Source organism: Rutilus rutilus (assembly GCF_951802725.1).
Source record: "Rutilus rutilus genome assembly, chromosome: 18".
In the NCBI taxonomy this organism is placed as follows: domain Eukaryota; kingdom Metazoa; phylum Chordata; class Actinopteri; order Cypriniformes; family Leuciscidae; genus Rutilus; species Rutilus rutilus.
Genome location: NC_140231.1, coordinates 10,023,436 through 10,042,993, shown reverse-complemented (window position 1 = coordinate 10,042,993; position 19,558 = coordinate 10,023,436). Strand labels below are relative to the sequence as shown.

The 19,558-nt window shown below is 37.5% G+C and overlaps 1 protein-coding gene across 6 annotated transcripts in view; it reads right to left on the bottom strand.

The window, feature by feature from the left end:
• klf8 (Kruppel like factor 8) overlaps window positions 1–19,558 on the bottom strand; it is a gene marked incomplete at its 5' end in the record, with an annotated part of 49,546 nt that overhangs the window by 7,084 nt on the left and 22,904 nt on the right. For all 6 annotated transcript variants that reach the window (XM_084387872.1, XM_084387867.1, XM_084387868.1 and 3 more), the window contains 2 exons: window positions 3,673–4,129; window positions 17,015–17,119. In XM_084387872.1, coding sequence (XP_084243998.1) covers window positions 3,673–4,129; window positions 17,015–17,119 — 562 coding nt within the window. The remainder of the gene's footprint in view (window positions 1–3,672; window positions 4,130–17,014; window positions 17,120–19,558) is intronic.

Sequence of the window (19,558 nt, the reverse complement as noted above, 5' to 3'; positions counted from 1 at the left end):
CGTATATAGCTCTTTGAAGCTGCATTGAAACTGCAATTTGGACCTTCAACCCATTGGTTGCCATTGAAGTCCACTATATGGAGAAAAATCCTGGAATGTTTTCCTCAAAAACCTTCATTTCTTTTCGACTAAAGAAAGAAAGACATAACATCTTGGAAGACATGGGACCAAGTAAATTATCAGGAAATTTTAATTCTGAAGTGAACTAATCGCTTTAACATCAACATTTTGTTCTTCAGACTGATTCACGAATGCGAACGAAGAGGCGGGATTTATTACATGAACCAATCATATCCAATCACATCCAATTATAGTGCGATGGAGGCTCTTCTCACGTGACTTTCCCTTATTCATTCCCAATTGCCCCCCGTCACACGCTTTAGGGTGTCTGTTAAAACTCAATGGGCTTGGCGCGGGCTCCTGCTGTAACTTTAACTTTATCTATCGGTTCTGTTCACATGTTCGGGTCGTTTAAAAAACCTCCCACTAAAATGAGGTGTGAGTCAAGCACTGGGACAAGCAATTCAATCAAATACAAAAAAGCTTTCCTGCCGAAAATTTCATTCAAACAACATCACTTCCAGAACCTAACATCTTCTTTGTGTTTTTTGGCAACCAGATAGTTCTTGAGTCCACAGGATGAAGAAATAGAGAAAAAAAAAATTATACAAGTTAAATTCTTGTTCAATGTTGACACAGGGTGTGGCTAGTTGAGTACTGGGTTGATATCTCTTGACGTGACCTTTAACCACAGACAGAGGAGATGATTTGGAGATGCCCAGGAGTTTGCAAAGATTATCTTCTAAATGAAAGGGGGAAGGGTGCTGCCCATTCATTAATTGTCTACTCTCCCTAAACCCAATTGTCCCAAGTTACTCAAAAGAAAGAAAGAAAAAAACATCTACAGAGATACTTAATCTACAGCCTCTCACTACATGGGGTGCTATGGGCCTGTTCAATAACGCATGCTGAGTCCTCCACCTCGGTAGTTTTCCCATAAATTGAATCCAAAAGAAACTGATCTACATTATGGTTTCTTTGAAGATGATCCCCACCCAAATAACACAATTTACTGACCTTCATAATCTCTCCATTACATTACTTGGTTTCAAAGAGCTACATACAAAGTTAATAACCGAAAACAAAATGAGCCAAACACAACTCCTCCCTGAGTTTAAACTTTGGGGTTGAATCAGTGTGTTAAACAAGCATTAGCATATTTTTCCATAGTGTTATTTGGGTGGGGTTCATCCATTAAAAAACATTCAGCACATTTTATTCATTTTGGGTGTTTTAATGTTCTTATTATGGTCCAAGACCTGCATGGTGTCTTTCAGGGGAGACTGAAAGCCCTGAAATTAAAAGGGCAATGGGAAGGAAAAGACCCAGGCGGAACAAACCATTTCACTCTTAAGAAAATGGGGCAGTCGTGGCCCAATGGATAAAGAGTCAGACTGGTAATCCGAAGGTTGCGGGCTCGATTCTCAAGGCACCTAAACCCCAATCCCTCCCCGGGTGCCGCAGCAAAATGGCTGCCCACTGCTCAGTGTGTGTGTGTGTATGTGTGTGTGTGTGTGTGTGTGTGTGTGTGTGTGTGTTCCCTACTCACTGCTTCTAATGTGAGTACTATTCACTTACTTGAATGGGTTCAATTCAGAGGACAAATTCAGAGTATGGGTTACCATTCTTGGCCTTTGGTTACATCACCTCAAAAAGAGGGGTGAAGCATAGGTTCAATACGGTTTAATACTTAGTCTAAGGGATTTGTTTGAAATCCCCAAAGACTTTACTGATACAAAGACAGTGCACTCATATCACTATGAATGGAGAACTTGGAGAATGGAGAACACCTTCTAAATAAAAGAACCAGTCGGCATTTGGTAAAGTTATTGCTTTTGGTTCTATACAAACAGTCAGTGTTCTGAGACGCTCATGTGCATTGACTGGACCATTCTAAAAAAATCCAGTTTTTGGTCATGATTTGAGCATTTTGAAACTAAATGTATGAGATCGTCAGATTTCATTGGTGATTTCAAAAATGAAATTTAATTTTGTACCATTGTAACTATGGCATTTGAGGGGAAACTGTGGTAAAGTTTTATAATGTGTCCTACTTAAAAGTTAAATGCTATGTCAAAAGATGATGAAACAAGTCCATGTTCAAATGTTTCTTTTAAACAAAAAAAAAAAAAATTAAATCAGAAACCTAAAAAAAAAAAAAAATTGTGAGTGAAACTGTAGTACTTGTTACTTAGCAACCTGTATTCCTTTTAAATAAAGGCCAATTTTTTTTTTCTTTATCTCCTTTAATTAAAAGTTTAAGCTTGTTTCTGCCTCACCCTGAAATCCTCTTTTGTGTCTTTTATACGCACATCCATATGTGTGGGAAGAAGCTGCGCCTGAATACAGATAACTAAATGGCAATGGCACGAAACTGTAAGAGGGCGACACCAAGGGTGTGACCACCTAAAGGAAACGGGTAGAGCTAAAGGAGAGAAGATCAGCAGTAACTGATCTTCAAATAGAGGAGACAAGATTCGTCCCAGGCTCATATTTGCATTCTTACTTTTGACCAACTTCAAAATGCGACTTAACGCATGACAACAAAAAAACATTTGTACTTGCGAGAACATGTCACTCTACTGAATAGGAATGAATGTGATTTGGATTCCTTAACTGGTCCTTAAGTAGTTTTGATGATTAAAAAAAAAATTATAATGATTGGAAAATTAGACTTATAGGAGCCTGTCAAATGACAAATGATTTGATTTTTTATTTAAGATGTCAACAAAACAGCAAGAACGAGAGCTGTTAAAGTTAATGATGCAGTTAAAAAGGTAATTAAAGGGATAGTTCACCCAAAAATGAAAATCTTTCCTGCAGGTTTGGAACAACATGAGGGTGAGTAAATGATGACAGATTTTTTTGGGGGGGTGAACTATTACTCCTTTAACACTATTTTTACCAGCATTAACAGATTCATTAAATTTGACGTTATAACTTCTGGATTCTGTTCTCTGTAGTTTCTAAAAAACTGATCTGAACCTTCGGAGATGATTGGAACTGATGTAAGATTACATCTATAAAGTGTAGGGAAAGTTTTATCATTGAATTAATGCAGATTTAATTACAGTATACACAGCTGTTAAAAAGTTTGGGGTCCTTTTATGTTTTTTTTTGTGTTTTGTTTTTTACAGTAATATTGTGAAATATTATTACAATTAATACTTGTATTTTAATATGGTAGAGTGCATATTGTTTTTCCTTAAAAAATAAACTGAAATGTTTAAACTATGAAAATATTATGATAAATAAAATGTAATTATTTAATAATATTATACTTTGTATATTATTAATTCATATTTTATATTTCAAATTAATTAAATATTTGATCGATTCACAGTTCTGGTAACAAACAAATAAAATAAGAAGAATATTACTAACTCAAAAATATTATTAAACTGCTCGGATTTCAAGGCATGTCATCATCAAAGCAGCTAGGGCTGTGCAATAATTAATCATGATTAATCGCATTCAAAATAAATGTTTGTGTTTACATAATACAAATGTATTTGTGTACTGTATATAATTATTTTGTATATATAAATACACATGCATTTTTGAGAAATATTTGCATTTATGTACTATATTTATAGCGCACGCCCATCTCACCTGATCCCTCCGACCGGCCGTCGCTCCCGATGAGAGGTACAGTGATGGCGGCGGTGGCCACTCCATCCGTGGGTACGGTTGTATAGACCACCGGTAAGGATTGCACCACCACAGGGATGGTCTGCAGCTGCCCCATCTTACTGGGCATGCTCACAGAGGGTATGGTGTGGATGACATGGAGGATCTGCTGACCTCCGACCCCTTGCGTGGACGCCAATATGGAGCCCGCCGACAGCACCGCCGGGATGGTGGCGCTTATGTTCTGGAGAGTCGGGTTTGCAGGGGTGGAGGTTGTCGTGGCTACCGGGAGGGAGGGGCGGGGCTTGTTGAGAGACAGGTCCACGGGTTCCGTCTGGTCGTCATCGTTGTGTCGGGCGCTGATGTCACAGAGCGGAGGGGGGGAGGATTTGATTTTTAGGTCTGTGGGCTCAGGACAATCGTCTAATGGCTCTTCTTTCTGTAGAGGCAGAAAAATAGAAGAAGATTTAAAGAAAATGAGGGTATAAGGGAGATATGGAAGGAATATGGAAGAGCAAACGAGGTGAGGAAGGAGATTAGGAGGGACGGAAAGGAAAGGGAGGGTACAGAGCAGAAGCTCCACAAAACACAGGGACAATGGCTGGCCACATTGGGCAGAGGAGAAGGCCTGAAACTGGCATGAGTCCAGCTCAACACAGCCAAACGTCGACACTCCCATTTATACACACATAGTCAAAGCAAAGATCTGTGTGTGTATGTGCACAAGCTCCACCCACTAAACTCCCTCAGCAGTAAGACTCATAACAAACCTCTTTTGGTAAAGGCAATAAAACAAACGTTTGAAAGCAATTCTTGAATGATGCCTCATGCAAACAGAGATGTTAGTGTGTTTTTAGCGCCAGCAAGGGAACAGTCAATGCTAAACGCTAAACTTGTGGTGCTTATTTGTGCAAAACTTGCTGCCATGATGCTAGGAATTCATAAGTGGTTGTCAGGGTATTGCTATGTGGTTGCTAAGGTGTTCTGGGTGGCTTTTAGCACATTGTTTTGCAGTTTCTGGGTCTATATGATATTCTGGTCTCTATATGATATTCTGGTCTCTAGACATGGCTCAGTTCCCTTCTTCAAATGTTTGTCTATGGCAATTCTAGGGATGTAAATAGGCAAAAACACTATTCAGACTATTCAAGAATAGTTTTTATTTTCATAGGCATTAATTAAACATTTCTCAGCCAAATATTTTCCCTAATGGCAGCAGTCTACTTTTTAACCCTTAAATGCACAAATGTTTCGCCAATCATTATTAATATTTGGGTCTTTAGCGACCTGGATCTATATCTAACATGGATGGATCTCTATCTGATGCGATAATATAAAACTCTCCTGATATTAGAGTAATAATTAAAGAAGAATACAATAAAGCATATTTTGCTACATTTTGGAGCTTGGAAGGGTTCAGTTTGAGCAGATGTTTTATACTATCATCACTGTCCTCGTCAGAGCTCATTCCCGTATTCAGCATCTGGCTCATATTCACGATCTCAAACATATTCTCAAAACCACCATTTTCAACATCTTCAAAATCAAAATTTTGATCGCTGACAGCTTCTTCACCAGATCCACCATCTAGTGACAGTGACACTAATATTTGATTGTTTCAGTACTTCTCTGCAGTAAATCACTGAGCCATTTAAAGTTTTGCTGATGATACTTTCTATTCTTTTGTTTTCTGCCTGTGGTAACTATGAGTGAAATGTCACTTCATCATTGTGTATCAGACAAATCTAAATACAAATTTTTATATAATCATTGAGAGCCTGATTACAAAAACAAAAGTCTCACCATTAAAACCCATGTCCAAAGCACACAATTATAATATTATAATTTTTAATTGTATATAGCCTATATGATAGACTTGCACTGCACATGCTGGATCTTATATTCAAGTGATTCCAAATCCATCATGACAAACCGAAGGAAATAATCCATTATTTCTTTCTTTTTTTTCTCCAAATTTTCTTATCGGGCAGTTAACAATAACATCAAAAATGAACATATATCGGCCGATACAGATGGCCAATATATCGTGCATCCCTACTTAAAAATAACGTTTTTGTCAATTTGTTGTAATTTAAAGGTGACGCATGTAAGATTGTATGAAACGTAAGTTTTATGTTAAAATACATTCTCTTAACCCAGTTTATTGTTCATTGACTACTTTTAGATGTGCTTATCTCCCCCAAAAGTGTAAACATTGAGCCTCCCAAACACAATGAGAGCGGTCTGCTCATATCTGCCAATCTCTTTCCAGCTCAACCAATAGAGTTTGAGGCTTGGCTACTGTAGCAGGAAGAGCCAGAGGGTGTTTAGCTGGTGTGGGACCAAAGTGGACGCATTACATGGGAAAGACATTCAACTTTGGTTACAGAAGTGCAAGCTAAAATTAAACAGATCTTGAATATGTCAAATCAAATGGGGCATTGCAATCCAACGCACTTCAATGGACGCTTCAGTACCATACAGTATCATCATGTACTCATTCAGAAAGACCAATGTACCAGTTTATAGTGTTAGCCTTAGCCTTCTCAATTGTTTACTTATGACATATAGCAATACAGCTAAAAGTATTCAGAATATGTTGGACCTTTATTGAAAGTAGCCTACTTTTTTACCTGTGTGAAAGGAGCGCTTGTAAGGTTGTTTGAAAATATGCCATTTGTGTAATTCTGCAAGGTTCCACTTGTGTCACTGAAACTACATTAGTCGCCTTTAATAAGGTCTTTCGACCTGTGGCATCCACACAAAGTGATAAAGATGCCTGGCTTTTCAAATAAGCTGCATGGCAAATTGTCAATGACGTCCAACAATAAAAAGCAATAAAAAAGACAGGTGGGTGGTTGAAAAAAAAAAAAAAAAACATATAGTTTTTTTTTTTATTCAAATATTAGGCATAAAAAAATATTGAGTTGTGTTGTACTGACTCTTGAATTTCCAAAAATATATGTGGTCTTTTAGATTTTGTATTGCAAATTGGATTTATTCACCAATTTGTTGCATTCGTACCTAAAATTGTCATATGGTGTGACATAAAAGTAATTCTATATAAAATGAAAATGGGATATACTCTCCCTAAGTAACTAACTTCACCATACATCTTTATCATTGCTATCTAAAGATTTAACTTTTTTTTTTTTGCAGATTCGTAAGATTTTTTATTCTTTTTCAAAATCATCAAAGTAATACATGTCTCCTCAGCCTTTCCAGATATTTTAGATTAATTATGTTAACCCTGTTATAAATCTGTCAAAATGCTTGTGACTCTTGCTGATACTGTTTCTCTTGTGTTCCATTTACTTTTTTTATGATTTCAAACAAAAAAAGTGTTTTTATTGTGACAATTCTGAATGTCACACCAAATGATTTAGTGTCACACTATATGATGATCCGCAGCATATCACATTTGTCAATTCAAAAAAGTGTATTTTATATGCATTCAACATTCAATAACTTCCATCCAGTTAACATTAATAAGAATAAAAATCATCAAACATACTAACATCGTTTTAAAACTTTTAAAATGTTATTTAAGAAACTCAGAAATATGAGTAAATCAATCATCTCAAGTCAAGAACCTTTAACATGAACATTTTAAAATTAAATTTGATTGTGTTGTAACAACAATTATATTTGTAAAACAGTACAAATATTATCAATCTACAATTAGTCAAATGTTGGTCTACAATTAGTTGTATAATGTTGTATGATAATTGTTCACATTAAACCATATAGATTTTTGGGTGAATTTCAGTTTGTTTCAACATGTAATGTAATGTCTCTTTATTTGACATGGACATACAATTACATTGGACGAACCATATGCATTGGTTTTAGTGTTATAGCATGAATGCTAATTTTCAACACCTGTCCATGGGAGGCTTTTAGAAAGAAAATACAATAACAAGACTAATAACAAAAGTGATAACAACAATACCAAAAAAAAAAAAAAATGAATAACTAAAATATACCTATATGTATATACCACATACACATGTGGAGAGAAGAGATCGGGGAAGAGGGGTGAAGAGAATGAGATGTATATTAAGACAATACCGAGGTGATCGGATTTGGACTGACAGTGTGAACAAGTGTTTTTTACCGTATGAAATTTATGAGGCTATGAATATACTTATTTTTTGCAAAATGTTTTGTTTTTGGAATATACCCATAGAAACCAATGCAGATATTACAGAAGACGACACGGGTCACACATTCTATTGTATTTATTTATTTATAGAGCACTTTACAAGTAACACAGTAACTCCAAAGTGCTGTACATCACAAGTACATAAAGCAATAATAAAAAATAAAAACAAACAAAATCAACCTATGAAAAAACAGAAACCTGCAGAGTGTTGCACAAGAAACATTACAATTAGGTCTTAAAGGCAAATTTTATTATTTTAAAAAATATCATTCCCAAGATAACAATAATGAAAACAAGATAGGGCCCACAATGGACCCTTGTTGAACCCCACTGGTGATAGGTGCTGGATAAGAAAAACAATTATCAATCTTCACTGTAAAAGATCTTTGCTCCAATCGGATATCAAATCTGACACAAATCTGGATATGAACAGTTGCAATACTCAGTATGGACAGTTAATAATTTAGATCAGATTCCAAACCCTATAGAAGGTGTCTGTTCTGTGTGAACTGGCATGATCTCTTTACTTTTTCCTTCTTTCCCTCAGGACCTCCTCTCTCCTTGTATGGTCAGCAGAGTCTTTCCCTGTATTTTTGTGTCCTCTCTTTACTTGACATTTCTGCCTGACAAAAAAAACAAACTTTTAATATGCAAAGCATGGCAAACATGATGAAACATGGTTAAATTAAGTATAAAATTGAAAAGGGAATACATTAATTGTATGGGTAATTTAATGTTCACCATTGAATTAATTCAATATGTTTTGAATTTATTTATTTATCATTAAAAAAAGGTGTATGTAATATTGTGTGACAAATATATCATATGGTGTTAAAACCGGTCAGACCATATGATACAGTGTCACAACACATGATGTTTTGTTCAGTTAAGCTAATCTCTTGGTTAACTAAAAACATCTAGCTTACACTTAGCATGTAAATTGCCACATGGCAGCAATGATTTTTAAGAATTAATAAGTAAAAAATTTAAAAAAGTGTTTCATTGTTTATGTAAATAATGTCACACCATGAGACACAACACATTGACCACTAGTGAAGTGATCATATCAGATACAGAGCTTTTTAATAAAAAATGTAAAAGTCAGAACTCACCTCTTGACCTTCCAAACCACTCCAAAGATGACACTGCAACTTTCTGGTTGAGTGTGGACCTCTTCATCATAATGATGTCCAAATTATTGCCCGTTCAAAATATAGATTGCAGTGTCACACCATATGATGCCCATTTTACGGACAAAATGTATTTGGCCAGAACTTGCTTTAAAATCATGCACAGACATCAACACTTTCTGTGTCCATTAAAAATGCCTAATTCTGTTACTTAAACTGTAAATCTACCAATTATTTATACTTTGCTGAGATATGGTGTGACTGACCTTACTAATATGACAATATATGACAATTTTGATGTTTGGATAAAAATTTGAAGTAGAGGTCTTTATACACCAACTACAGCTATGTATGTATGCTATAATATCTTGTCAGAGGAACAACATAAAGGTATATTTTTATTAGTATATGACATCATGGACAGGTAGAATTGCATGTCATGTCATCCACCCAGGTACAGACAGAGGTTGTACAGCTGAGTTGTGTAACTGGAGGTGTTAGGAGGAAACGAGTGAGAGAAAACGAGAGCGAGTGGGCCGGGGTGGGAGCGAAACAGAGAATAAGGGGAGAGTGGGTGGGAAAGGCCTCCGGTTGTCATGGAAACTGGGAGGTATATCAGCTGACTCATTTTCCCTCTCCCAATCCCGCCCACCTTTCTCTCAGTCTCTCTATGGTTCTCCACCCTGCTACCTCGCTGCATCCCCACCCTTCATCCACTCCACCTTTCTTGTTGTTGTTTTCCATTGCTCAAACCTCAAGAAATCCCATAAAGATGTGTCGATGGAGTCAGGTGAACGACATCCATAAGTGACCCAATTATCACTAGCGCTGTGTGGGATGATAATTGAGTGTGTTCAATATCTATTAGCAGTTGTAGGAAACGGTCTCGGCCTGAGGCGGCGAGTGAGTGTTGTGATAAAGACGAGCCTTGTGGCTGTCATTATCAAAACCAATTGTGTTTGATCTGTGTGATGTTTTTACTATTTCATATTAGTTATACGCCTGGATTGCGTTAACCGGAAGCAGACAAAAACGCAAACTAATTGTGAGAAACAGACAACACATCATACGGGTTCTTCACAAATCAACATTGTTAACAAACTGCTTACAAAACATTTGAGATATGTATATATATAGATAGACAACTCTGTGAAGACAACTTCACAGAGACATTAGGTTAAGGTCCCAAGTGTAATAATAATTATGGTATGTATATGACCAAAATCTAAAATGATTTATACCAGGATTTTTTGGTATCATGTTAACTGTACACAAACCATTATTTTTGCTGGAAATTTTTCATATATAACAAACATAACCACAGTCATTTTTTTTTTATTTAGCGACTTAAAAACAGCAACATATTCTGAATATCAGACAGAGTAGATACGCCATGTTTGAGGCCATTATAAAACACCTGATACAAGCATAGTTAGTCACACACTCCATATTAACGTGCCAAGTCGCAACATAACTGGCAACAGTAAACAACTGGTTACACAGGTTACACTATGGCGCAGTATGGCATGACGTGTCAAAACAAAATTGTTACCATTATAATCAACAAAGCTGACTACAATGGAAGTGTCCATAAGTTACACACTTTCAAGTGTATGCTATAATTTCTGCTGGGTGTCAGATTTTTTAAATCTCGCCGTGGTGGATATACTGCAGTAAACAAATCAAAAAACAATAATCAAGGACACACAAAGATCCAAAGTGAACCAAGTAGTCCAGTGAGAAAGTATTGAAAGCATATGAACGAGGACAGAAGAGGAACTGCTTATGGTAAAGGTTGGCAGCGCAGAGAACATTGATCCATGTTTCTCACAGTGTCGAAAAGCAGAACAAACTGGTAGAGCAAAAGTGAGGCTGAAACTGTAAACATGAGTTTCTGGTGAAAAATGCTTCCGTTTAATATAGGAATGATGTACTGATGGCAGTATGACCCTTTGCTGACCTTACTGATGACCATTAATGGGGAAATTGGCCATTAATGATATATTCCCAAGGCAGTGCACCAAATTTACATTCCACCGCAGAAATTAGAGTAAAAAGCTGTTTCGGTTACTAATCAATTATCAGTTATCTAGCATGTTAAAGCAACTATTTGCATTCCTGCCTCGGAAAATAAAGATGTATGTAGGGCTGGAACGACGCGTCAGCGTAATTAATTATGTCGATTAAGTAAATTTGTCGGTTTGCATGGAATGCGTTGATTCGTTGAGATAATTATGTTCCCCAATGATGGCGGCTACAGGGCATGCTGAAAATCAGCCGTTATTATAAAAATATCGAGCCCCATCTAAAGTGTGATTTTTTTTTTTACATACAGCACTGTTTGTTTGTTTTTTACGAGCTGCAGTGGCTGCGAGGCGTGCGGCTCAAACGTACTCTCTGCAACTGGATACAAAGCATTAAACGCTGTTGCTGGTTATTGAAAATATCTAAAGAACGCGCATGCATCGATTGGACTCATTTATTTAATTGCGCACTGTCGATCATGGCAAAACTTCGCGGTTTTATGGACACCGCCGCCATGTTCGACGCTATGGTAAGTTAGAATGTGGTTGTGACTTCAGCTGTTGGATCATACAGCTGAATAAATATATATTAAAGCAGCTATTTTAATCTCCTGAATGAGCAAAACATTTCAGGATTTACACTTGTAAACCCTGAAAATTTACTGAGAACGCATCCATTGTAAACACCTTTCCTAATTAGGCCTGCAATAAACCTTGTCTTTTGTGATTAATAATAAAAGACAGGATGATGGTGTCAAAATTAGGTCCACAAAGGATGACGAAAAGAAAGGTATCCATTCAAATAGTAGAGTAGCTTTAATACAGCAACACAAAAGAGAGAATCAAAGTAACAGTGTGTACTGAAACCAACCAACCAACATCAGATAATGGAGGAACTGAAATATATATATACTGTATACACAAGATAAACTCAATATCAAACAGGTGTGAGAACTTAATCAAAAACCATAGTAACTAATGATGAGCGAGAACATGGGAACAAAGACAAGCAAACTAAAAGTCCAATATGAAACGAAACCAAAACAAAGGCAAACATGACAGTTGGTGCTGCACTATGCTAAGTTTTTTAGGCATAAAAACAAAGCTGCATCACCAAATAGAGTCATTAATCTCAGTAGTCTAAATGAAACAAATATGCCATTCTATATTCTGCTAGTTGAGACCTTTTCAACAATATGACAAGTCTATCTGTTATGTACTATGATTTTACATATCAAATTTTCATGTAAAGCAGTTATTTTTAGAGCACTTCTAAAATACAGCAAATGTGCAGTGTTGATCATATTCCCTATTATCACTATAAAGCCAAGTTTCTAAGCTTTGAAACAACACATTATGTGTTGGTTAAGCAAGTAGTTGTTAAGTAACATGATAACTTAGAAGCGCCTCCTGCTTCGAATTTAAGAGGTTATGGTTAACGTTTAATCATTAAATGGTTAGTTCACCCAAAAATGAAAATTCTGTCATTAATTACTCACCCTCATGTCATTCCAAACCTGTAAGACCTTTGTTCATCTTCAGAACACAAATTAAGATTTTTTTGATGAAATCTGTTGACCCCCTCGATAAGCAGCAACATTATTGCAACTTTCAAGACCCAGAAAGGTAGTAAAGACATCATTAAAATAGTCTATGTGACTACAGTGGTTCAAATGTAATGTTATGAAGTGACAAGAATACTTTTTGTGCGCAAAAAAAACCAAAATACAACTTTATTTAACAATCTCTTCTCTTTCACGTCATTTTCCTACTGTGTTGACGTAGTGTAAACAGAGCAGCGCTTTCGAGTTCTACGTCAGAAAGCCGGCTCGTTATTGGCTAGCTCCCGTTTCAGCATCACACGCATGTTCCGTGGTGCTCACGTGACCAGCTTCGGCCAAAAGTGAGGCGGCGTTCTTGCGTAGAACCCGGAAGCGCTGCACTTTGTTTACTATGCAAATAGCGTAGGAGATCTGGCACAGAAAAGAAGAAATCGTTGAATAAAGTCGTTATTTTTGTTTGTTTGTTTCGCACAAAAAGTATTCTCGTTGCTTCATTACATTTGAACCACTGTAGTCACATGGATTATTTTAACAATGTATTTACTACCTTTCTGGGCCTTGAAAGTTGCAGTGCTGTTGCTGTCTATGGAGGGATCAGAAAGCAAAAATATCTTAATTTGTGTTCCGAAGATGAACAAAGGTCTTCCGGGTTTGGAACGACATTTTTGGGTGAACTAACCCTTTAATTTAAACAACAATCGATTTCTAACTCCCACAAACAATACTACCCACCCTGGGCCTCACCAGCCTACCGGTTTACAATATAATGCTGTTTACGGAGATTTATTTGATAAACGGTTATGTGTTTGAGCACAAGACTACCTGAAATACCTGGCAACCGACTGCAAGCCCCTAACTTCCCTTTCACAACCGCATGGCGTATCAGATAGCGCATGTGAAATGGACAACAGATCTTAACGGAAGCTACAAGGTACTTTTTGCCCAGACTTTTCCCCGTTGGATTTTTTTCACAGATTTTTCACCAGTGGCAAAGCTGTTCTATAATAAACACTAGTAGTGAGTCGAGTCTTTATGAAGTGCTGGCTGGGTAAAAGCGCATTAGACACAGAGAAGGCTGTGTGTGTATATGTGTGTGTAAAGAGGATGAGGATAAAAGGGTGTGGAGCACATCTTTTTGCATGAGTGCTCCCGTTAGTTCCAGAGTGAGCGTGTGCATGACGGGCATGTATGGCGTATGTGGATGTGAGCATGTCTGTACCCCTGCAGGTATGTGGTGTTCCATGTGTGTCTTACGGCTTAAGGAGTGGGAGTGTTGTGAGGGGGTGGGGTAGTGTGTCAGTGTGTGTGTTCAGGCGAAGGGGTATTGGGGAGGCTACATCACAGTCGTTCCAACTCCCGCCAGAGCCTCGTTGCCATGACTACAGTAGAACGGAAGCCTCCCTCGATATATCCTATTAGGGCTTTGGCGAGACTTGGAAGAAAAGATAGAAGGACAGAAATGGAAAGGTACAGAAAGAAACCACCAAAAAGTGGAGGGTAAGAGAACTGGCATGCAAAAATATTAGGTAATGCTTCCTTATGTGGAACTTTGGTCTATAAGATACCACTCAGCAGAGGGAATGCCAGTTAATGATCACTCTTTCATTTCCTCATGCTCTCTCATATATTTATTAATGGAAGACTTTCCAAGTTCCCAAACATTGTTCTAAGGAATACTGATAGGTGGAGCTGTATTTATGTCTTTCCTACTCTCTTGCTAGTCTATGGTATGCATTTCTGCTGCATTTTCAACACAAAACAGGAAGTGCTTTACAAAAACACAAATTCAATTTGATTCGCTGACTTCGCACAATTTCCGGGAGTCAGGGTGCACGGGTCTGTATTGGTCTACAGGGAAAACAAAGTTGTGTTATGTTGCAAGGCAGCTAGTATGAGCTTTTCCGAGAAAGTCAAGAGTTAAAGATTGCAAGGTTCATGGTAGAAAGTAAACATCACACAAAAATCTATGGCTGGTCATCTTGCATCTCACTCAGACATCACCTTCCTGTCCAATGTAGTGGTTCTTCACCAGGAGCATTGTGCGATTTCTTTTATTTTTTGATTGGACAAAACATTTTTGGTCTGTTTTCCCAGAAGAGAAAATGCTATTTTTTCAAAGCATATATGCAAAAGATGCCTAAAAGCTATATATATATTAGGGCTGTAGTCAACCAAAGAAATGCTTAGTCGACCAAAGTCCTGTCCTGCACAACGATTAGTCGACTAAAAAAAAAAAAAAAAAAGAAACGATGTTTTGCATTTTGATTGAACATTTATTAAACAATTGTCATAGAGCATTTATAAAACAACAACGAAAAAATGTTTATTAAAAAAATAATAATAATATTTATTGACACCTGGGATCCCCCGCGAAACGGTTCTCATTCGCGCTTGAATAAGGCCGGCGACACACTGGCTGCTGGCGTGAGAGTCTCAGCTGCGTTGGGTGTCTGTTTTTATTTCGGCTCCCATGTTAACAGGTTGGAGTTTGCATACTGCCTGTGAGACACGCGTCTCAGGCGCGGCTCGAGCCACGCGGAAAACGCGTGCATGCTAGAACCAACGCCTGAGTGTTCCAGCAACGGGAGTGTTCTCTGGCTAGAGCGCAGAACAGCGGAGTTTGTATGGACCGAAGTGCATGCCTGAGCTTGTATTGCTGCTGTTGCTTTGACATTGTGGAAAATAGAATAATAGAAACAAAATGTATTAGACTTTTTACCCGTTATTATCAATCTAAATTAATCTCGTTTTTAATTTAGGCTAACTTAATTTCGTTTTTCTTTATTTAAATTTCGTTTTTTCTTTATTTAAATTTAGTTTTTCTTTAGGCCTATTTAAATTTCGTTTTTCTTTATTTAAATTTCGTTGTTCTTTATTTAAATTTCATTTTTTCCGTATTTAAATTTAGTATTTTTTTCTTTATTTAAATTTCGGTTTTCTTTATTTAAATTTTCATTTTTCTTTATTTAAATCTACCCTTTACTGTGTCAGTAATTTGTTAGTCAGAAAAATATTAGACTACCTTAAAAGTATTGCTTAAGTTAACAGACTGTGTGCGTTTTATATCACTAGTGCAGTGTCCGTTCTCGGAGAATATAGCCGCCCTGCTCGCGTGAGGTGCGCCGCTTCCCGCTCGCGCTGTTCTGTAGTTTACTATTAATTCTGAACGTGTCGCGTCTCGCGTGTCTATCTATATTGCACCAAATGCGACACTGCACTCCCTTGTGAAGTCGATTGGATGAACGGTTCTCGAAATAATCAAAATGCAAACGGACAGACAGACACATAGAGATTACTACCTATATTCCTTACTGAGCGTGAAGCAGCAGTGCAGCCAGCCACAGGTGCGGTTCCCGAGTGTTCTACGTGGTGCGCTATAAACTGTGGCGCTGTTACAAAATAGCCTAAATTAAAGCATTTAAAGTTGGGGATAAAACATAGGCTAATTATATTTAGAATACAGTAGGCTAATATATAACTGCTTATAAAGGAATAAATATCAAGGAGTAAATCAATGAAAATGTCTTTATTGGTAAAAAAAAAAAAAAAAATTATGCGACTGGTCGACCAATGAGAATGTCAGTCGACCAAGACGGCATCGACCGATTAGTCGACTAAACGACTAAAGTTGACAGCCCTAATATATATATATATATATATAAAAAAATGTATTGCCCTATATATATTGTCTAGACGCATATCATTGATTTTATTGTGAATGATTAATTTATGCATGTTTAATGTTTTATCTTTTTATTTTACCACATCATTTTTAATTTTAAAAATATGGTGAAACAACTTCCCTCTAGTGACGTATAGCGGACTTCTCCAATCATTTAGACTGCATAAACCTTTTATCCTCTGTACCTCCTTTCCTACAATCGATTCCATGCTTGCATTCAGATCAGTCTCAAAAGGGATGTTTATTTAGTTGTTTATACCAATGCTCCTTCACCAATCATTAACCGACAAGATTTTGTTAAATTAGAATTAAATGAAATAAGTATGGATAAGAGTCTGTGACCCATTAAAAATACCAAAATTTGTTTTTCAGAGCATGAGGATTTAAACATTGTCACATCATGCACCTGGAGCACTTCTGTGAATTCATATTTATATAAAAGGAATAAATACGTGATAATATATATAAAAAAAAAATATATATATATATATATATAATTATGTAAAACTAATATTAAATGCATTTGTAGTATAAAGTAAACATTGGCCTAACATTTAGATTATGCCCTGGCCTTATCTTGAGAGAGGAGATCCAAGTTCTCCCAGTCTAGAGGAACCCTGAGGACCACTGACTTCATTCTCACGACACTGCAACCACACCCCTTTCCAATAACTCTAGGCTTCATACTCTCCCAGGACTCTCCCACTATGAAGTTCAAACCCTGCACACATACATACACCAAATTACAAAAGCTCACTCACCACCATACACTCCACCTCCTCTGGCTCAGACTTGATTTGTATGGATGGCATCTCCTCAACAGGCTCAGAAGTGGCTGCAGTGGATTTCTTCGGACTCGTCTGACACTGCAAAGGAAAAACAGAGAACACTTAAGGGCTAATCAGAGCATTGAGATGTAGTTTTACCAACAGTTCTGAGAAGTTAGCAGAATGCTAACCTCTGAACAGATTTGTAAAAACCTACAATTTGCTTGAACAAAATGACCTGAGTTATCCAAAAAGAAAGAAAAGTTAACAGGAGGTCACAGAGGCTATAGAGAGAGAGAATCCATTCGCCTCAATAGACTGATGTGAGAAGAGTTAGAAGATAGTTACTCTCTCTTAAGCTAAAGTTAGTTGGGGGAGGAGGACACAGAGACATCAAGGAACAAAAGAGATGATTGGAAATCAAGTACAGGTCAATCAGATGTGGGGGGATGTCTGAAAATGGAGTGAGAATCACAGAAAAGGGAAGACCTCAAGGAAGAGAAAGGCAAAAAAAAAAAAAAAATAGTTCTAATGGTTCAAGAGATGGTTCTAAAGACTGACCAGCTGGAGAAAGACAAGATGAGAGAAAGAACAACTGAACAAGCAGGGAGGAGTAGTCAGCAATCCTGTGTCGCCTCCCTCTTCAAGCAGAGCAGTCACACCCAGTTCTTTAAGACCGAATAGCAAGGGAAAGAGGCCTGTCTCACAGAGTAGAGCAGCAGTATTAGTGGAGAGAGGGAGAAATGTGGTAATGCTTAGGCATGGGGGTGGGAGTGGGGGTCATGTGACCCAGCTGCAGTGGATTCCACAAAGAGGTGTGGCCCCCCATAAGCTGGGGTGTGGCCGTCCTCAATGTGCCCCCCCTCTCAACCTGGCACTGACACACAGCAAACCCGTGCACGGTGAACAAAATGTCTTCTGATGGCTAATATTTTCTGAGATAGCTGGAAAACAAATGCTTCATTCAAACTGAATGAGAGTAGAATGTCTGTAAACAGGGTCCAAAAAGTACTCACTAAGTGGCTATGGTGAGTAAATAAAATTGTGGTACTCGCACATGGCCAGTGACTTTAATTGCCACATTTAAGACAAATGTTATGAATGATAGGCTGTCATTTGCCGAAGTAAACTAGAACCACAACGAAAGGGGAAATTGTTTTTAAGATTAAACCTAAATACACAGTAAATGTTCTATTATTTCTAATTAGGCACCCATAAAAAGTTGTCTTAGCCAATGAAATCGGTTTGGTGTCCAAGGGGAATGGGTCTCTGCAGGGGATAGGATCTTGCACAACACATCTTTCCATCCATCAAGGAGTGTTTGGTCTGAAGAAAGTTAAAGACCCTTGTCTTAGAGATTTTATCATCAATTTATTTGTCAATTTATCAAGGTTTTCTTTTTTCAAACTCCTTTTGAACACAAGAAATATTCCTCACATTGTGATGAAAAGATGAAAATATGATATGTCTTTATGTATTTGTTTTAGTTGCAGCTAGACTAGATGACGGAGAATGGCTCATCTCAAGAGTCACAATGAGCTGCACTGTCACAAATATGCAAGGAAGAACACAGCTAAATAATTCCAATGTCAACAATCCCAAAGGATAAAAATATTTGTAAAAAAATATTCATAAAAAATAATGTAAAATCAATTTCATTGCCAGTAAGTTTTTTTTTTCTTCTCAATGCTATTCTATTGGCAAAAAGTAGCTTTTGGACACTGTCTGCAAGTTATACACACAAGACTGGCTCCGGCAATATAAAAGTATGTGAGCACTTCAATGATTGAGAGTAGTACTCGTCCACTGGCAAACCCTTTGGAGAGATGATGATGTATATCGGTGAGGAAGCATTACCAGAGTATGTGTGCGTATACATGTGTGTAAATCCTCCCCAGGGAGCTTGTGCTGAGGGTAGTTCCAGGAATAAAAGAGGGTGGGGTGGGTGTGACCCCAGTCTCTCTATACCCCAGCAGGAAGTTATGGAGAGAGGAGGGGGCTCTCATTACCGAGAGAGGGAACATCAAGGATTAGAGAGAGGAAAGCACAAAGTAGAGAGGATAGCAGAGGCAGAGAATCAAGTTAAAAAAATGAAAGAACAAAAAAGATGTGAAGATGCGAGAGAATGAATGGGGGTGGAGGGGGAGAGGAAGAGAGAACCATCACAATCTGGGTCATGGCGTTCTCTCTCACTCAGTTGCTCCCAAGCCCCCGTGGCAAACCAGTCCCCGCCTCAGTGCAGCGTGGGTAGAGTGGCCGTCTGGGACTGCATTGCTCACCACACACACCCTTTTGTCCACCCCTCCTTCTCCAAAGAAAGTCATTCTTTAGTACTCATATTTAGGATTTATTGGCTTTCTTGAACAACTTTAGAAATTCTAACTTAAAGAATTTTAAAAACACAACATGGACATATAAACAACAGTAAAAGCTTGATTTCTTTACCACAGGGGGACTTTAAGATGATGAGGATTGTTTAAGACAAACCATGTGCAAATTCATAAGTCAACACCATTGCTGATGCTGAGCATTTTCTCC